The sequence below is a fragment of the Mastigoproctus giganteus genome, chromosome 1 (genome assembly GCF_048544385.1).
Source record: "Mastigoproctus giganteus isolate SK-2022 chromosome 1, ASM4854438v1, whole genome shotgun sequence".
NCBI lineage: Eukaryota > Metazoa > Arthropoda > Arachnida > Uropygi > Thelyphonidae > Mastigoproctus > Mastigoproctus giganteus.
The window spans coordinates 233,482,134-233,501,912 of record NC_143575.1 but is presented as its reverse complement, the minus strand read 5'-3'; the positions used below and the strand labels follow the sequence as shown (position 1 = coordinate 233,501,912).

The 19,779-nt window shown below is 35.6% G+C and overlaps 1 protein-coding gene across 1 annotated transcript in view; it reads right to left on the bottom strand.

Annotated features, from left to right (window-relative positions):
• The window catches only part of LOC150091611 (tyrosine-protein phosphatase non-receptor type 9-like), a 182,627-nt gene that overhangs the window by 135,729 nt on the left and 27,119 nt on the right, over positions 1-19,779 (bottom strand). The window contains exons 2-3 of the mRNA XM_090384926.1: positions 17,919-17,993; positions 687-830 (exon numbers count right to left, since the gene is read on the bottom strand). Of these exons, the coding sequence (XP_090241052.1) occupies positions 687-830; positions 17,919-17,960 (186 nt within the window). The 5' untranslated portion in view covers positions 17,961-17,993. The remainder of the gene's footprint in view (positions 1-686; positions 831-17,918; positions 17,994-19,779) is intronic.

Here is a 19,779-nt window from a genome sequence, read left to right as displayed (position 1 = left end):
TTTGCCTTCATACAAATCTAATGCACTGACATGCTGATTAATTTTGGTTACAGTTTTGGTCAGTTGTGCTGATATATTGTTTTTTCAATGTTTGAAATGCAGTGTTTCCAATGTGATAGAAGTCAATTATTGTATTGTTTTAATTAATTTTTTTTCATATATTGCTCATGTTATAGTTCATTTTTGCTATTATTAAGGCGATATTTTATGATATTCAACTTTTCTCATTATCAAGGGGCACCAGTTTATATTTATAATTGGTTTGTAATCTGGTCATATTAGCCTTTTAATTAATATATTCTAAATTATGATGAATGTATTTCTCCTGCAATTCCCTAATTCTTATATAGTTCTCCCCCCCCCCCCAGCCAAACACACCTAATGATTGATTCCATTGTATTTGCATCTTACAAGGCTTCTCCACTCTGCTTAACCTATTCTTAACTTAATTTACCTTGTCTTTTTGACAACATTCAGTTTGATATGCTTCACATCCACCAATATATGTCTTTCCATCTTTTCCACTCTTTATTATTTCTCCCTTAAGTTTAATTTCAATTTTAATTACAATATATACATTTTTAAACTAGAATGCAATTTTTTTAGAAAACTATTACTGCCTGAAAAAAAATTTTTGCTATAAAAGTCAACAGTTGCAGTTTTCAAAAGAATATAATTATTCTTACCTCATGTGCCTCGTACAAAGTTACTGCTCTACACACATCAAATTTTCTGGCCATCATAAATTTTACAGCTGTACTCCATGACATTGAGCCGCCATTGTTATGCAGCTGCAGTTCATTCACAACTGATATGAATTCCTTTACAGCCTTAACAAAATTAATTAAAATTTATGCTAGGAAATTGTTTAAATATATAACTAATTTTTAAACCATTAAATCATTATCATGCACAATGCAAATCATACAACATTATGTAAAAAATCAAAAAGTAAAATCAAAAACCATTAAGTACAATATCACACAGAACTATCTTATAATTTTATGAGATAGTTCTGAAGAAATAAAAATGTACATATCTTAATGAACTAAAGTTAATGAAGCAGGCTAATGCTAAGTATTTTGAACTCTGTCAACTCAAAAAATAACAAATATAAATAATTCCTGTCTAATACTATTAATTATGAAACTGAAATAATTTAAAACTTTCTAAATTCAAAAAATAGCTCAGCTATGTTATGATATTACTTAGGTCTGAGCATTTATCATAAGTTTTCAAGTATAAGGCACAATTTCAAGTATAACGTACAATTTTTAACTAAAATAGAGATTCTAAATATATATATTTTTAATTTGGTATCTATACATTGGATAAAAAAATGCCCAGGTTTTGGATTCCTGAGGTTTGACACAGGAACCCATATGCCAGGTAGTATACTGATGGTAACAATCCCTAAATGCAAGCCCATTCCGAAGTATGGCAGTTAGGACTGCTACATGAGAATCTAAAACACTGAGGACACCAGTATTCAGATTCCACTTGTGAATCAAATGGACTGAATTTTTGGTAAAGTCCAGTTGTTCTGTAATAACCAAATCCTCTGACTGCATCTTCAACAATGGTGAGACTGCTAGTACCCATGAGTATACTTCCACAACCAAGGTCAGAAATGCTGCATCCAGCATACTGGAGTCACCTCCAGTATCACCACAAAGGTGTGAACTATAAATTTTTAAATAAATAAATATAAAATGTAAACAGGGGTCAAGGTGTGGCATCCACACAGTGAAGAATGACTAACACTGTCACCAGACAACAACTGATTGTTAACTCTCGTTATTGATGCAATATTGCCACTTTACTTAGAAGAATTAAAGTAGTGAAAAGAACATTTAGTCCGCAGAGAAGCTCTGGCAATTACCCCATCTCTTCTATCGTGTAGTAGAAGTCATCTTTTAAAATTATGATGGGCATCATGGTTATATCCAATACTCGTTACACATTGAGTATACAGCTTTAGAACAGTTTTCACAGGCCAGGAGCTAAACAATCCATTAGACTGAACCCACTGATAACTCTCTAGGAGCATCTAGGTCAACTGCAACTGGAGAATGGCTGGGGTACAGCATATGCAGAAGGCAGTGTCAAAATCATGTTATATCAAAGATCTGGGCATATTCTTGACATGTGTGCACCACATCCAAAACTTTCAAAAATTCTTGTGTCCCACCCATACTTTTTTACATTATCTACTCAATGTATCAAGAATAATCAAATAGAATAAATATCTGTTAAAATATCTAAATTATCCAAACTTCAACATTCATCTCATAAATATACAGTCTCACTTCCAATATCAATGATGTATATTTCTACCTACAATATGCCATGCCCTGCTTACTTCATATGAAAGAATCTGAACTATTTGTGTACCTCAACCACCTCAGTTGCCCTAATTATTCACTCAATAATTCCTTTTGCTTTAAAGGTGGTACATGTGCATATGCCCACTCTAATATTCCATGTCAGAGACATCCTAATCTGGAATCTCCTCTGGCTTCAAATCTTATTACTCCATTCTGTCAAATTCATCTGCTGCCTCTATAATTCTCCCAACTCTACAAATCACTCAGAACTCTTTACTTCATTTTTTTTGAAGCTCAGCTTTCTGCAAACTAATTTTCCTTATGACTTTAAGATCCATGACTGTAGCTGGCTTCAATTTTCTAGTTACACAGACCCAGCTGGCCAAGATGATGAGGCTTTCATGATTGCTAATGATCTTACGCAAATAATGCATTTACACACCAGAATAAATATGTGACAATTCACACCACAGACCCAACAATCTTGATCTTTTTCTCCTCAACAACTCTTCAAAGCACACAATCAATGTTAGTGGTCCTCTAGGTCCCTCATGTCACAGCTTGGTGAAAGTCTCTTCTCCAGTGGAGTCCCTTCTCTCATGGTCATTCTCAGCCTCATGTCATTTGGCATTACAAAAATGCAAAATGGGATGATTTGTTTGTTTTCTATTCCTCTTTATTTGATTAGATTACCATGTTAAACAGGGCAAACCTTTAACCATCGGAACCAATTGGGCCCATGCCATGACAGGGTCCACACTTTTTTTTTTTTTTTTTTTTTAACGGACTATTATTTGGCATTGGGTTTGCAGACATCTGAGAAATAGCTTTAGACACCAACCTCATAATGTTTGATGAATTTTCAAATTTCTTACCTTGAATAACAGACCCAAAACATTTCCAATTTTCTTTTATTGGTATTCAGATACTTCTGACCATTGCTGTAAGTGTTGCATCAGGTAAAAGAAACTGTTAAGCTCAAGCCCATCGAGACATATCTCTATTCAACCATGAAGAAGACAACTAAACAACCTTTCAATTTTATCCATTCAATGTGGTATAGCAAAAACCTTGGAATTGACAAAATAAAAGAATCTGCAGAGAGAAAAGCAAGGAAAATTACACTTGAAGTATAAATAGAAACTTTAGAGTTATAAACTAAATGCTCATTTGTGTAAGGCAAGAGCCATGACTATGGCTTGTGTATTTAACAGTAGCTATCTACTGCAAAATAGTCCTTTGTCAAGCACACTGTATGAAAAAAAAAATGACAAATTGGCCATATATTTTCAGTAGCAATAATAAAATATGTCCTTACTAGGAGGCTCCAGAAAACTACTCTAAATGGGACCCCATGCATTTCCCATGGCCGATTCTGGTTTTAAATATTCCAATTATAATGTTTGTGCAGATTGCATCAATGAAATTATGCTTGTCAGGATGAAATTCTTTATTCCATGTTCCAACTTAAAATCTTGCCCTTCCTCTAAACCTTGGTTTTCCAACAAATGTGATAAAGATGTTAGATGTTCAAACCAAGACTGCAGCATATTGAAATTGGGATGTATCTAAATCTTCAGCTTCATTTAAGCTTAAGCCAAACTTGCAAAAATTGTAAAGGAGTTAATCAGTCCAAACGCATAGAGCTTTTGTGTGATTTGGCATAAATATTGTATTATGCAACTAGTAGTGTCATGCATATTAGTAGAATTGTAAGGTTTTAATTGTGATAAATAAGTAGCTTGACAGTTCTAATCACGTAGGTAGCTATATAATCTTTTGTTTTAGCCAAGAAATTTTATTTCTAGTAGAGCTATATAGCTAATTTAAAACTTTACAAATACAACAGTACAGAATAATATATAAAGCGTAAACTTGATAGTGCAGTATGTATTATTGTATTAAGGTATCTATCAGTTCAGTGCAGTATTCTCAAATTAAGTGGAATTTAAACAGAAATGATGTCTCAGAGTAGCAAAGTAAATGGCTCAAAGTAGCGGAAGTGCCATGGCTCGGGAGAGATGCAAAGTGGGGGGGTATTCTCCTACAAATCACAGTCTTACAAAATGTGCTATTTGTGCAATGCATGCGGAGCTATATGGAATGGAACATGATACAACCAATGGTGATTTCTCTGTGTGTGTTAAGTGCAAAGAGTGTGAGGAAATTGGGTTTGGTTATTTGGTTTTTTTTAAGGAGCATTAGCAACTAAGGCCATATTGCTCCGGGGATATGCGATGGTCATCCCTTACCTTTCCGCATCCTCCGTATTTGGTGGTGACGGGTTCGAACCTCGGTCTAATCAAGAAGCGTGTGCTACGCACTGCTGCTCCTTCCCACCTGGCTACGGAGGCGCCCGAGGAAATTGGGCACTAACTCAGTGTTCTGATTGGTGTTTATGAGAGCTTGAAGAACAGAGTTGATGCACTCAAAGGAATTAATATGTGGTCCTATCAACCTCTCAGCTGCTTAACTCAATGCCACAACTTACACTTCTGCATCAGGCAACATAATTGCAATCCACAAGGCAGAGTGTGCAAGTCAAACAGAAGGTGGTTATTGTCAGGGAAACAGGAAATATACTGTGCAAAAATAATAGGTGGAAAAGGACTAGAGTACGTCTGCTAAGGTAGATAATGTTGCAGAGCAGATATCAACTTTTAAGGGCACAAAAGGTGATATTGTTCTACATGTTGGCACCAGTGATATTAAGAGTAGGAAATCTAAAGATTTACTCAACAAGTACAGAGCAATGTTAAGAAAAAGTTAAGAGTTAAGATTAACTTTAAAAGCATCTGAAATTCTGCCCAGACATGATAGGAGGGAGTGCATAATGGGAGCTTTGTCAATTAATTCGGCCCTGATAGTTTGTACAAGGCTCATTTGGGTAGAAGTCTTCACAGTATGATCTGTGCTTGTTAACAAGAGAGATTGTTTTACAGGGATGCAATACACCTAAATAGAGGAAGTGCAAGAATATTTTCTGATGCTATTGAAACATGTTAGGTGGGTTGGAAAACTGCTACCTTGAGGGAGGGATACTCAGTAATATATTAAAAACAGCTGCAGGCAGGGGTGCAAGTGATCCTTGCACTGCTACTACTGGTACGTGCAGCAGGCTGGAAAGCAAGGTTTCTGGGATTTCAGGCCATGCTGTGGGTCATCATGGAATAAATGAATACATGGGCTGTGTTAGGTTAACTAAGAGTAAGAGCATGTGCATGTATACTTGCATATAGACTAATGCCAGGAGCACTGTAAATATATTTGATGAATTTGAAGTACTGATTAATTTGTCAAATGCAGACATTGTAGGAATATTAGAGATGTGGTGTCACTCAGACACCATGTCTCTGCTTTCCTACAATGTCATATCTCTGCTATTCCTGCAATCAAAGACAGGACAGGAAAAGTAGAGGGGTTACGCTTTTAGTTAAAAAGAAATTAAATCTGAGGCAGTGCATTCAGTTGACTTGGGTAAAGAGTGCAATGTTGAGTCAGTTTGGCATCATATAAGCACTGGGAAAACAAAATTGAGAGCACAAGTGCATTACAGGGCTACTGACTGTGATGAGTATACCAAACAGCTATACAGGGAAATAGAGTGGACCAGCAAATCAGAATGTCTCATAATGGGGGGTTTTAACTTTCCAGATATTGACTGGAATTTGTGGGTTGGTCACTCACGCGCTAACAAGACTTTTATGCATTTATTGGATAACTGTTTTCTACAGCAGCATGTTAGAGAGTAAACAAACAAGATATAGCAATATTACTGATCTGATTATCAGCAGTGATCCTTTATGCATTAAAAATTTGAAGATAAAAGACCCACTGGGTGGCAGTGATCATAGTGTACTAATGTGAAATTTAATTAAAGACATAACTACTGTCAAGGGTAAATGGAAAGGCTTTTGCTTTCATAAGGGTGACTACAGAAGTCTTAGACAATTTTTAATTTCAGTGCAGTGGGAAAAATTGATGATGTTACCAACAGTAAATTTGAAATGGGAAGTAATCAAAGAAGTTACTAGGCTTTTCATACCAACAAAGAAATACTCTTCAAAGCTTAGACCTAAGTGGATGTCAGATGAACAACTGAGACATGTAGTAGGTAGCAGTGCCGTGTGATGCAAGAAAGCAAGTGTATGAGCTTATACAGCATCAACCAAAAAAAAAAAAAAAATTACAAAACAATCCCCCTCTAAATATTTGTCCAATTCCTCCTTAAATTTATTTAACCTATCAACTTCCACGACAGATGGAAGTTTGTTCCAGCAATTAACCACCCGCTGGCTAAAGGCAAATTTCCGCACACCTATTCTACATCTGTCCTTCCTTAATTTCAATTTATGCTCCCTTAGTTTCGTAATCTGAACAAGTGGAAGAATCCAATCAGAATTCAGCGTGCTCAACCCATTCAAGGCCATATATACACCTCAATCAGATCACCTCGCAGGTGCCTAGTCTCCAGCTCCTGCAATTTGCAGAACTTAAACCTCTCCTGGTAAGAGGATCCCTTCATTCCCCTCACCAATCTTGTTGCCCTTCTCTGTACACGATCAAGCAAATCTACAACCTTCCTAAAATGAGGCCTCCAGACCTGCACACAGTACTCAAGGCGTGGCCTGACCATTGCCTTATAAAGAGGGACAATCACCTCCTTTTCCCTGCTAACAAAATTCCTGTATATCATTGACAACACCCCATGTTATTGTTATTTGGTTTTTTTTTTTTTAGGAGCATTAGCAACTAAGGCCATATTGCTCCGGGATATGCGGTGGTCATTCCCTGACCTTTCCGCATCTTCCATATTTGTGGCGATGGGCTCGAACCCCGGTCTAATAACACCCCATGACCTGCCCTGGCAGCCTGTCTGCATTGCTCAGAAAACTTCATATCTGACTGCACAATTACTCCCAGGTCTTTTTCATTTTCTACCATCTTAAGTGTAGTACCACACAGTTGGTACGTTTCTCTGGGGTTACTTCTACCCATATGCAGCACTTTGCATTTTTCAATGTTAAATTTCAGTTGCCATTTCTCAGCCCATCTGCCCAAATTTTCTAGATCCTGTAGCAGTAACACACTGCCATTACTGTCATTAACAACCCTGCCAGCCTTTGTATCAACTGCAAACTTCGATACTAAGCCTAATATACCTTCATCAATATTGACTTCATCAATAAATATACAAAACAACAGTGGACCCAACACCGAACCCTGTGGGACTCCACTAATAACATTAGTCCACGAAGAGCAGCACCCATTGATTACCACCCTCTGTCTTCTCCCACTCAACCATCCTTTTATCCATTGTAGCAACTTACCCTTAATACCATTCTGCTCCAATTTGTACAGTAGTCTTCCACGTGCAATAGTGTCAAAAGCATTCCTGAAATCCAAGTATATGATATCAAAATTATTTTTTGCATCCAGTTCCTTTCTATCCACATCAGACAGAGAAGAAAAGTGCATGGGATGCATATAGATTATCAGGTGATACAGAAGCCTTATGGTAGATATAAATTAGTCTGTAATCAAGTCACAAAGGAGGTTAGACAAGTTAAGGCAGATTATGAAACATATCTAGTAATGAAAGCAAAGAAACACAGCAAAGGCTTTTATATTAACAGTAGAATGAAGGGGTTGAATCACATCGGGGCACTCATCTATGGATTAACTGCTGATGACCCTGCTCAGGTTGCAGACAAAGTGAATAGGAATTTTGCATTTACATTCACCCATGAGGAATTCTTTAGTGAAGGGAATGCCAGAAGGTTTATCACATTCTATTATTATTATTAGCCACATTGTGCAAGGAAGCCTGAGGCTTATTACTGCACTAGCCAAAAAAATTCCCGAGTTACCCTGAGAGTGAGAGAGAGAGAGAGAGAGAGAGAGAGAGAGAGAGAGAGAGAGAGAGGAATCATCAAGAAAAAGAAGAATGATGATATCCAGCTCAGGACCCTGGGTGTGACAAGCCCATACTCACCAGATGTGAGCCCCTGGGGATTTAATGAAGAGCTAAATGACTTTGTGATAACTGAAATGAAAGTGGAGGAGAAATTGTTGAGGATGGACATAAAAAGAGGCACCTAGGAAAATGGAATCTATCCAATTATATTAAGGGAGGCAGCAAAGGAAGTAAGAAAATCCTTAGTTTTCTTACCTTTGCTTAGGAAAACCCATAAATATGACAGCATCCTTGGGTTCAGAGGAGGTTCCCCCATGGCCTGAAGAAGTGCAAATATATCCCTAATTCATAAAAGAGGATCAAAAGGCAATGAGTAATTACAGACCTATTAGCTTAATGACTGTTCCAGGGAAAATAATGCCGACCGGGCTAGCCAGGCGGGTAAAGTGGCTGCCTGGCAACCCAAAGGTCGCAGGTTTGAATCCCGTGACCTTTGGGTTGGTGCAATATGGTCACAGAAGCTGATGCACCAAAAATTAATAAAAAAAAAAAAAAAAAAAAAAAAGGGAAAATAATGGAATCACTAATTAAAGAAATAATGCAGGACGATTTGGGTAGGCATGCAATTATACTGCAATCACAGCATGGATTTGTCAAGGGGCAGTCTTGTCTAACCAACCTGATAGGTTACTATGATGCAGTGACCAAGGAACTGGATGTAAAAAATAATTTTGACATCATATACTTGGATTTTGGGAAGGCTTTTGATAGTGTTGCACATAAAAGACTATTGTATAGACGACAGCGACGTGGCACTAAGGGCAAGTTACTGCTCTGAATAAAAGGATAGTTAAGCTGAAGAAGACAGAGTGGTTATCAATGGGCACTACTCTTTGTGGACTAACATTATCAGTGGAGCTCCCCAGCATTCAGTGCTGGGTCCATTGTTGTTTTCAATATTTATTAATGATACTGATGAATGTATATCAGGCTTAATGTCAAAGTTTGCAGATGACACAAAGGTTGGCAGGAAGGTTAACAACAGTAATGATAGTATGCTACTGCAACAAGATCTATGAAAATTGGGTCGATAAGCTGAGAAATGGCAGTTGAAGTTTAATATTGACAAATGCAAGGTACTGCACATGGGTAGCAGTAACTCCAGAGTAACTTATCAACTGTGTGGTACCATACTTAGGGTGTTGGAATGAAAAATGAAAAAAAAAAAAAACTGGGGGTAATCATGCAGTCAGACATGAAATTCTCGGAACAGTATAAACATGCTGCCAGGACAGCTCCTAGGGTTTTGTCAATGATATACAGAAATTTTGCTAGCAGGGATAAGTAGATGATTATCCCTTTGTATAAGGCCATGGCTAAGCCACATCTTTTAAGTACTGTATACAGATCTGGAGGCCTCACTTTAGGAAAAACATAGATCTGCTGGAATGAGTGCAGAGAAGGTCAACCAGATTGGTGAAGGGAACAAACAAAAGGGTTCTCTTACTTAGAAAGGCTTCAGTTTTGCAAATTGCAGCATCTCAAGACTAGGCATCTGATTGAGGTGTTTAAAGCCTTGAATGGAGCAAGTAATCTGAATGGTAATGGTATTCTTCCACTTGCTAAGAACCACACACATCAGGAGGCATAAATTCAAGTTGAGGAAGGACAGTTGCAGGATAGATGTGTAGTAGTTTGCCTTCAGCCAGCAGGTGGTTGAGTGTTGGAACAGGTTTCCATATGTTGTTGAAGTGGATGGGTTGAATAAATTCATGGGAGAACTAGCCAAATTCTTGGAGGGTACAGATGGGTGAACTGCATTTTTTTTTTTTTAGCCAATGCTATATAAGCTTGCTTTCTTGCATCACTTGCCATTACTACTAACTGCTCAAAATTTCTAAGCTTTTGATTGCATTTTGCATAAAGGTCTCCTAAACAAGCTCCCATCTTATGGATTTCCATCTGTTTTTTGCAATTAGTTAGCCAGTTTTCTCTCCAACTTCTTGTTATGCATGATATTAATGGTTCTCTATCTTCTAAATTCTTAACTAATGCTGGTATCTCCCTAAGTCAGTTCTTTCCTCCACTCTTTTCCTCTTGTATATTGATGGTATTCTTCCACAGATACATGAATCCTATTCATAGTTTTGCTGATGACAGCATACTTCACCTTTCAGTTTGAGAAACAGTGTCCTGCATAAACAGCTTCAACTTCTCAAATATACACTACAAATTCGTTAAATGCTGACCTTCGGGTAATTCTCCAATGGGGCAACAAAAACTCTACTTCAATCCTTTTAACAGTCACACCTGTTTTATTTTTCACAAAAAGAAGTCTCCCCTATGCCATATTCAATGACACTTAGGAGTGGCTCCAGAAATTTGTGGTGGGGGGGTTGCCATCTTGTACTGCTTCCAATCCACAATACAGTGAGGGCAAAGCATATGTCAGGAACTGAGAGCAACAATCCAACTATCAATTGTGCCCATATCTTCTGTAATTAGAAAAAAAAAAATCCACATCAATCTTTAACCATCTTTGTGTATGTGTAAATGCACAACTGAAATAATCATTTTTTTCCTATGAGCTAAATATAAGGGTTTTTCATTTAGATACATGATATTTTATAGATAATATAATATATTACTGTAACAGTTATTGAAAATCAACATACAACAGGACTGAACACAATATGAAAAGCCAAAACAAATATAAAACACAGGACATATAACTTAGAAAGCAATGAACATAATTACAAAGCAAATGATAAAAAATAATTTTACACTTTATTTGCTAAATGCTTATTACAATTAAGGGCCCAATCATGAATTTCTGGATTCTGGTTTGCAAAACCATGTCTGCCCCCCCCCACCACCACCACCAGAAAAAAAGATTTATTGTTAGCATTTTTCTTTCGAGATGACATTTTCCCTGACAAGCTCAACCATAAGCCTCCAGGAAAATGCCCCTCTTTTCTCTCCCATAGTTGAACCCGACAGCACTATAATGAATCAACACTAAATGATGCAATGTCAAGGAGTGGCTGAGTGTGTTTTTATTTTGGTTGTTAGTTATCTTCTTAACAAATAAATCCATTAGTCATTTTTATTCATAATTTCTTATAAATAAATATAATATATCAAGTTATTTTTATAAAAAGATATTTTATCTAAATAGTGGTAATTTTTAAGTCTGTAAAGGAAACTAGTTCAATGTCATATTGCCAGGTAAAAAATTTTGAATTTAGCAAATACTTAAATTCTACACACATAAAATTAATGCTAAATCCACTAACATTTTTCATAATTAAAGATACAGATCTCTTTTTTACATTAACTTTATTATTTTACTGCAACAAAAACATTCTCGATACATTAATCATTACATTGTTCATTTACAGTCCAATTTTTAGCCAAGTGTTGTGTAAAAATGCACATCATACAAAATAGGCTATTTTTTCTCCCTGTTGGTACTGATTTTGTAAGTCAATTATAATTGAAAAATTGGGAATGATATAACCTTTAAATAAAGATCTTAAAAAGGTTTAAGCATATTATAACAGAAACATAATGTGAATAAATTAATTATTAAATACATTATGTGAATCCTTTTTCTTAGTATAGCAAAAGGATTCACATCAGGTTGCTATACTAATTGAGACAGCGCTTGGCATACCAGCTGCCAAGGACTATCTCAATATTCCATTAGAATAAATTACATTACCCTTTCAAAAATTACTAATGCTTTCATTCATAAGGTACTGTGACCCCAACAGTTTTTTCAATGGTACCGCTATTTCATTGGACTTAAGGAAGACAGTCTGGTAAAGAAAAGATTATGTCAATAAGTTCTTTACTCCTGCCTGCAACTTCAGAGTTTGTCCCTTCTTACAGTGCAATTCAATCAGTGCTGGTTTTATATATAGTGCTCTATGCCTTTTGCCCAATGGTGGCTTGTGACTCTGATGTATGGGGGGTGCTGTTTCTTAAAGTTACATTCAATTGCCTTGGTTATAAGACTTGTAGACATGGATAATAATAATAATAAGCAAGTTAAAAAATATTACAAAACATTAACTCGACATTTACCATTAACAGATTTGGGTAATCTTGAAATTTTATTTTAAAATAAAATCCATTTTTCGGTTTTTATTTGTTGAAAACAGATTAATAACTTTTTCATTCAAGTTTGGTGCACTGTTCAAATCTGCACTGCTTCGCACGGCAGTTCCTTTGGCTCATTTTGTCACCTCTACAAAATGTGTATTGGCAATCTGCCAACTAAGCATTGACTCAACCACTGAGAGAAAACTATGGAACTGTGTAATGCACAGTTACATCTACGGTTAAACTTCAAAGTTGAAAACGATTTTGTGTTTCTATTCGTTTATTATTGAAATGATTACTGGAAATAATTGTTTTCCCATGAACCAAAGGCCTTAGCATATGGTTGGGCCTGGATGTCCTGAGCTCAGTTTAATACTTGTATTAAATAAAGCAATTATTTATTTATTTTATTTTTTTTGATTACTGGAACTAGAGGATGGGTATGCTATATGCAGAACCTGTTAATAAAAATATTCATTCATTGCATTGCATCATCCTTCACAAAACTTCATAGACTGTATACTGCATTTAGATTTAAAAAGCTGGGGGGGCACTGCAGTTCACAATACCTACCAATCAGCTGCCCCTGCTTTTGACACCTTCCTAAAATGTTGTGCTCTGCTCATCCAAATAGCACTGTTCACCCCAAACACCTTCAGTGTTAATCCTCCAATGGATGACTGAGAAGACTCATCAAACAATTCTTTGTAACTGTTTCAACAGATTATCCACCCAACTGTAACTCATATTACTTTCCAGGAAAGTTTTTGCCTTGATTTTGCCATTAAGAATACAACATTTAAGCAATAAGTAAACAGCTCAACTGTAGGCCCAATCTGAAATACCGCTAGGGTCTGGACATTTAGAAATGGTCGTAAATTAGCATATGGCACGGAAAGTCATTTTTCATCTCTGTAGGGCAATTTACAACTCAGTGTTATTTATTTTGAGCTGTGCTTTTCACAAAAAATCAAAACACACCCCCCAATAGTTTCAGTCAATATGACCACTGTGTATTTAATTACTTGTGTATCTTCTGCATGTAGCTGTTAAAAAAAATACGCATTCAATGCTGCTGAACAGAAGACACTACATGTGAATGCCTTTATTTTAACCATAACAGGGTTTTGTAAACAATACGTTACCTCAAACCTCTTCAACAAATATTGTATTTTATCAAGAATGAGTAAATGTCAGATAACACTATTAGTCTCATCATAAGCTTCAGATTTTGGGAGGTTAGGCAGTCCCCACATTAAAAATAACTTTGCAAAACCTGAACTAACAAGCAATTTGAATCTAACAACTATTTTTGGAGCATTTCTTCAATGTGCATCTGAAAGATAAAATTTCAAACAGAAATCTCTACTGGTTAGCATGCTATAAAGGACTAAATTTAGCATAAAACAGAATAATTCAGTGTGAAAACTGAAAGCATTTTTTAATAAAAAGTAACCATTATAAATGTGATATTTATATAACAGCACATAATATCATAATAAAAAGTAACCATGTTATAAAAGTGATATTTTAGAATTATAGTGTTTACATACTAAAAATGTAAATTAAATATGCTATAATCAACCAATGATATAGAAAAATTTAACATTATTATAACGTGTATAAGAATTGCTGCAAGTGCAGTAACTTATAGTTCACCTAATGGCATCAGTACCTGTGATCTACAGATTAAAGCATATGGTTGCAGGTCCAATTCTCATCTATGATAAAATGTTCATAGTTTATAATTTTCTATATTTTGATTACCACTTTTTTTTCTTTACTTTATATTAGTTCAATATTAATTTGCCATAAAACAAAAGAATAATGAACTACTTTAATTACTTATAAATTCACACAGCAGCAAGTTGATAAGGCCACACAAAAACTTTGAAAAAAATTCAACTAACAATGAAAATGGTAACTTGGAAGCTATATTGCAACATTTTTATAAAGAATTAGTTTAGAAATATTCTAGTGAGTTGGATCCAAGGATTCAGTGGCATAAGTAAAATCCTAAAATAAAATTAAACTGAATATTTTAAGCTCAATGAGATTAAAATATTCAATTTAAAAACTCTTACAATGCAAGGAGAAGAGACACCAAAGTTGCTTCTCCTCGCACTGGTAAATCTGTGAATATTCAGTTTTACTTTCAAAAATATCTACTATTACAATTACAAAATACCCATATAGTACATAAAAAATATATGTTAAAATGTAAAACAATTAGTAATATTACAGTGATTAGTTATGTTATAAATATATAAAACTTACTTCAAAAGCAACAACAATAATCATTAATGCAATGACAGCATATATGATATCATTCCTCTTAACAATATCATTCATAAAACTGCTAAATTCAAGATTTATTAATCCTTCTGGCTCCCTTTTATTAATTACTCCCCAGTAGGTGCTTCTAGAATTTCAGTTTCAATTGGAGATGTCATCATTATTTGTGACCAAATCAGTCATAATAAACACAAACTAAAACCACCACAAAAAAGGACCATATGTTTGTTAAGGAATCAGTGCCAAAACATTGGCATTTGGCACCATTTAGCTTGCACAAATTTAATACATGTATTGCTATTTATTCTGATAGTAGTTTCCAATAATCGGAAAAATGAGATAAAACTTAATAATTTTTTGGTGCATTCACACACACACACACACAGTGCTTTTTATTAGATGGTACGTAACAGTGCTGCATACCGGCACCTTTATTAACAGTGACGAGTGACATTTGGATGCAGTGCCCTTCGAAATTTGTAATATTCCATAAATTTTTTTTCATATGTTTACCTACTATTCAAATAAGCTTAAAATTATTTAACTAAATTTGCATTTTTTACTGTCTATTGTTAAGATATTAACATTTACTTTAAGATATAAGACAGCAGCGAACGGATTAGGAGAGAATTAACTCGGTACACACTTTTTGCATTTCTGGCCTTCAGGCAATTTAGGCAATTAGTCCTGCTGCACGAATTATGAGAGCTAAAGCATTCTACAACTTATGGTACCCTGGTAAAACCTATCCGACCACCTGTTCCTCATACAGGAGTCGCACTAGTCAAGAGTGAGCAGATCAAGGTGTATTCCCAATGGGCTCTGGCCCATCTACTGCAGTGGTGTCCAACCTTTTCCCGTACAGTGGCCATATTCAAAAAAATTCAAAGAAAATATTCGAAAATTTTATTAAATACAATACACAATTACATAAATAAATTTTAAAATGCTGTTTTAGTTCACTTTCCTCGCAGTTGGACACCTCTGTGAATCAACTGTAAGCCACCCATTTGAGAATTAGAAAAGTGATTTTCTTTTACCCCGACAAATAATTATCTGTTGTTTCGCGGAAGTGCATTATCGTGTTTTTCCGTAAATTTTCCCTATCTCTGTTTACATGGTCACAGAACCTGAATATCTGAATGACACCGACATTTTAGACAGTTTCAAAAAAAAAAAAAAAAGAAAAGAAAAGAAAAGAAAAAAATTCAAATTTAAGAACTAGTCACAATACTGATGACGACAGATGGAAAACGAAGACAACGAAGGTATAATCCTTCTAAACAATTGAATTGTTGTAATTTTGTGAAAGCGAAGTTAGAAAATTGTCAATTAGGTTACAGTTAAATGAAAGATATGCAATTCGTGGGTTTTGGGGATACCTAATTGATAAGGTTTCGGAAGAATTGGATGAACGCTCTGAGTACGATACCAATTTCATCGAGTGAATGTGAATGAGGATTTTCCCAAATGAATCTGATCGTCAACCCAACCAGCCCTCCGTTGAACAAAAACAGTTTCTTCACTACTGTTCCTTAAAATTGTAGGCCCGCCACTGACCCACTTCGATCCAGCAAAATATGTCGATTCATGGCTGCTTCAGAAACGTCATTCAACAACACACAAAGAGGAAGAAAAGAAGTCAGTAACCTGAGGTTCATGAGCAGCTCTTTTAGCATTAGCAAAGGCTCATGATGCAAGAAAGCAAGTTATATAGCATCAGCCAAAAAAAAAAAAAACCACCCTTATTTCACCCATCCACTAGCTCCAAATGTTTGTCAAGTTCTGCCTTGAATCTATTTAAGCTATCAATAGATGGAAGTTTGTTCCAGCAATCAACCACCCGCTGGCTAAAGGCAAACTTCCGCACATCTATCCTACAACTGTCTTTCCTCAATTTGAATTTATGCCCTCTCAGATGATTATTCTGAGCAAGAGGAAAAATCCCATCAGCATTGAGCAAGCTCAAACCATTCAAGGCTTTATACACCTCAATCACATAACACGTAACTGCGGTTCTTTAACTTTACAACTCACATGAAGCACAATTTGAAATGGAGTTAAGAGGACTTAAAAATTGCAATTCTACCCAAATAGACGGCGATAGATGAGTTTAAAATGCAGACCAAATTGTGTTCGATGTGTGGAGTAGCTTACTGGACTCATAAATTTGAAAATATTTGCGTTTGGACTTCTCTCAGTTTTTGGTTCAACATATTTCTGCGAGCAAATATTTTTGAACATTAACCATATTAAAAATAAATCAAGAAACTGTTGTCTGAACAATGCAAGCATGTTTAATTACGACATACTCGCATGACGTTGAGAGACTCGCTCAACTTCTTGAGCGAGTCCCTCAACATCAAAAGTCACATTAATTTGTACCTAATTGGATGTTTATGTTTTTTCAGTATTAATAAATAATATTTCAAAATATATTTTTTAATAAACACCTTCCCACTCTATTCCATTTCTTAAAAAACTCTCGCTTCCCCCATTCCTCCCAGCTTGAGCTGAGGCACGGCTCTTCGCTCAAAAAAGGTTGTCGACCCCTGGCATAAGGTGTCGGATGAGAACTTAATAAAAATTTGGAATATTCTACAAAAACTTTATCAGGAAATTATTTTTACTTATGTTATTATTTTTTACTTATTTTTTTATATACTTGAATAATAAATTTATGCTTAATAAACTGTGTTAATATACTTAATTTGTTGTTCTTATTCTAAAAACATTACTACTAAGGTAACAATATCAGAAAAAAAATTTTTAGAGTCTTTTCATATCCTTTTAATTTTTGCTGATAGCAAAGAATGGCACCTATTAGTACCGGCACCTATTTTTTTTACAAAAAAAGCACTGTGTGTGTGTGTGTAGATTTTCATCAAATTTTATATTTTGGCCTCTTAAAAATATTGGTCGAGCCATTCCAAATTTCATTAAAATCAGACAATTAGAAATCCGGCAATTATTATTTCTTTTTCCATATAATTTATAGGTAAAAAAGAAATTCATAGATTAAATTTAGTTTTAATGCAGTACTGTTAGCTTGTTTGCTAACTTCATAACTTGTGTAATAATGCATAAAATGTACATGCTGGCATTTTATGTTAAGAATCAGAAACAGGGATCTCTTCAACATGGTTTGATCACTGGCCAATACGTGACAGCTGCATTTAGTAAATGGAAAAATGATTTGCAAACTTTTGGTTTTAACACTCATTACATAAATAGTTTATTATATACATAAAATATAAATCAGAGCAACTTACTTGTTCTTCCTGAGGAGATAGGGCTTCAGGCATTCCCATCATATTTTAGCCTCTGTTCTGAAGGTTAAGATCTACCTATATGTCAACAATATGGGATATATACATAATAAATCTATGGAGGTCAAAAAATATTATAACACTAATATTTAACATACAGCAATATTAGTATTAGTAGTAGTGGTGAATGATGCAAGAAAGCAAGCTTCCGATAGCATCAGCCAAAAAAGCAAAAAAATGACAACATTCAAGGTACTCATATCAAACTGGAGGTCTTGCAAAAGTACAGCCAAATTGCTATGAAGAGTGCGGCATTTTAAACAGTACCCAAGGTCTATATTGCTTGTTTTTTAGGTTTGAGAGATTTTTTTTTTTTTTTTATGAGAACCACAAACACGAGAGGTATTATAACCTATAGTACTTAGCACCGTGCTTGGGTTGGAGGTTGAGAAGACGAAAGAAGATATTTGTTGATATTGGACTTGAACTTCTGTAGATTGTAATTTTCAGGAAATACATATGACGGAAGGTTGTTCCAGAAAACGGCAGTTGAATGAATAAATGAGGAAGATGAAAAGTTGGTTCTGCGGGTTTGAAGTTGGACAGTAAATGGATGTTGGCTGGTGGCGGCACGTGTTCGGACTGTTTTGAAAGAGAGAGCGGGAATTATAGAAGCCAATTCAGAAGAACAGTGCCCGTGGAAGTATCTGTAGAAGAGGCATGCAGCAGAAACAGTGCGTCTATGAGAAAGCGAGTGGAGAGACTCTGTTAGAGATGAATCATTAATTAACCTAACTGCCCTCTTCTGAATGGAATCAAGAAGTCTGAGAGAGGTTTTGGGGGCACCACCCCAGATGTGGGAACAATATTCCATGGCAGGGCGGATTTGCGATTTATACAGAGTGAGCAGCTGTTTGGGAGAAAAGTAACACCGAGAGCGAAAGAGAAAACCAAGTTTTTTAGATGCAGAGGAAGCAATATTTGTAATGTGCTTGTGCCAAGAGAGATTAGAAGTCAGGGTAATCCCCAAAAGAGATATATCATTTTGCCTAGAAATCGGAGTGTCACTAAAGATAAGCATAGGAGCAGAAGAATCCTTTTTGCGAGATATAAGACAAGATTGAGTTTTAGAAGGGTTGAAATCAACTAAGTTGTATTTGCCCCACTGGAGAATTACCTGAAGATCAGCATTTAAGGAATTGGCAGCAGATTTTCGAGAACTTGAAGCTGATTGAGCTGGACAAGGTTTCTCAAAATGGAAAGTTGAATGCAATGTGCTATCATCGGCAAAACTATGGATAGAATTTCCAGTCAATGGAAGAAGGTCATTGATATACAAGAGGAAAAGAGTGGGGGAAAGAACTGAACCTTGGGGGACACCGGCATTAGTGGAGAAGTTAGAAGACAGAGAGCCATCTACCATCACCCTCAGTGAGCGATCAGAGAGAAAACTAGATAACCAATTACTAAAAACAGTTGGCAAACCATAAGATGGAAGCTTGTTTAGAAGACCTTTATGCCAAACACGATCAAAAGCCTTTGAGATGTCAAGAGCAACTACTTGTGTTTCACCGAACCTTTCCATTGAATTAGTCCATAAATGGGTAACATAAGCCAGAATATCACCAGTGGATCGACACTGACGGAATCCATACTGGCGATCGTTGATCAGACGGAAGGTTTCTAGGTAGTTTAAGAGTTGGCGATTAATTGATTTCTCCATTACTTTAGAAAGAGTAGAAGTAATTGCAATGGGATGATAATTGGATGGGAGGGATTTGTCACCCTTTTTAGGAACTGGCTGGATATGAGCAAATTTCCAAGCAGAAGGAAAAACACCTTTGGAATAAGAAAGTGAAAAAAG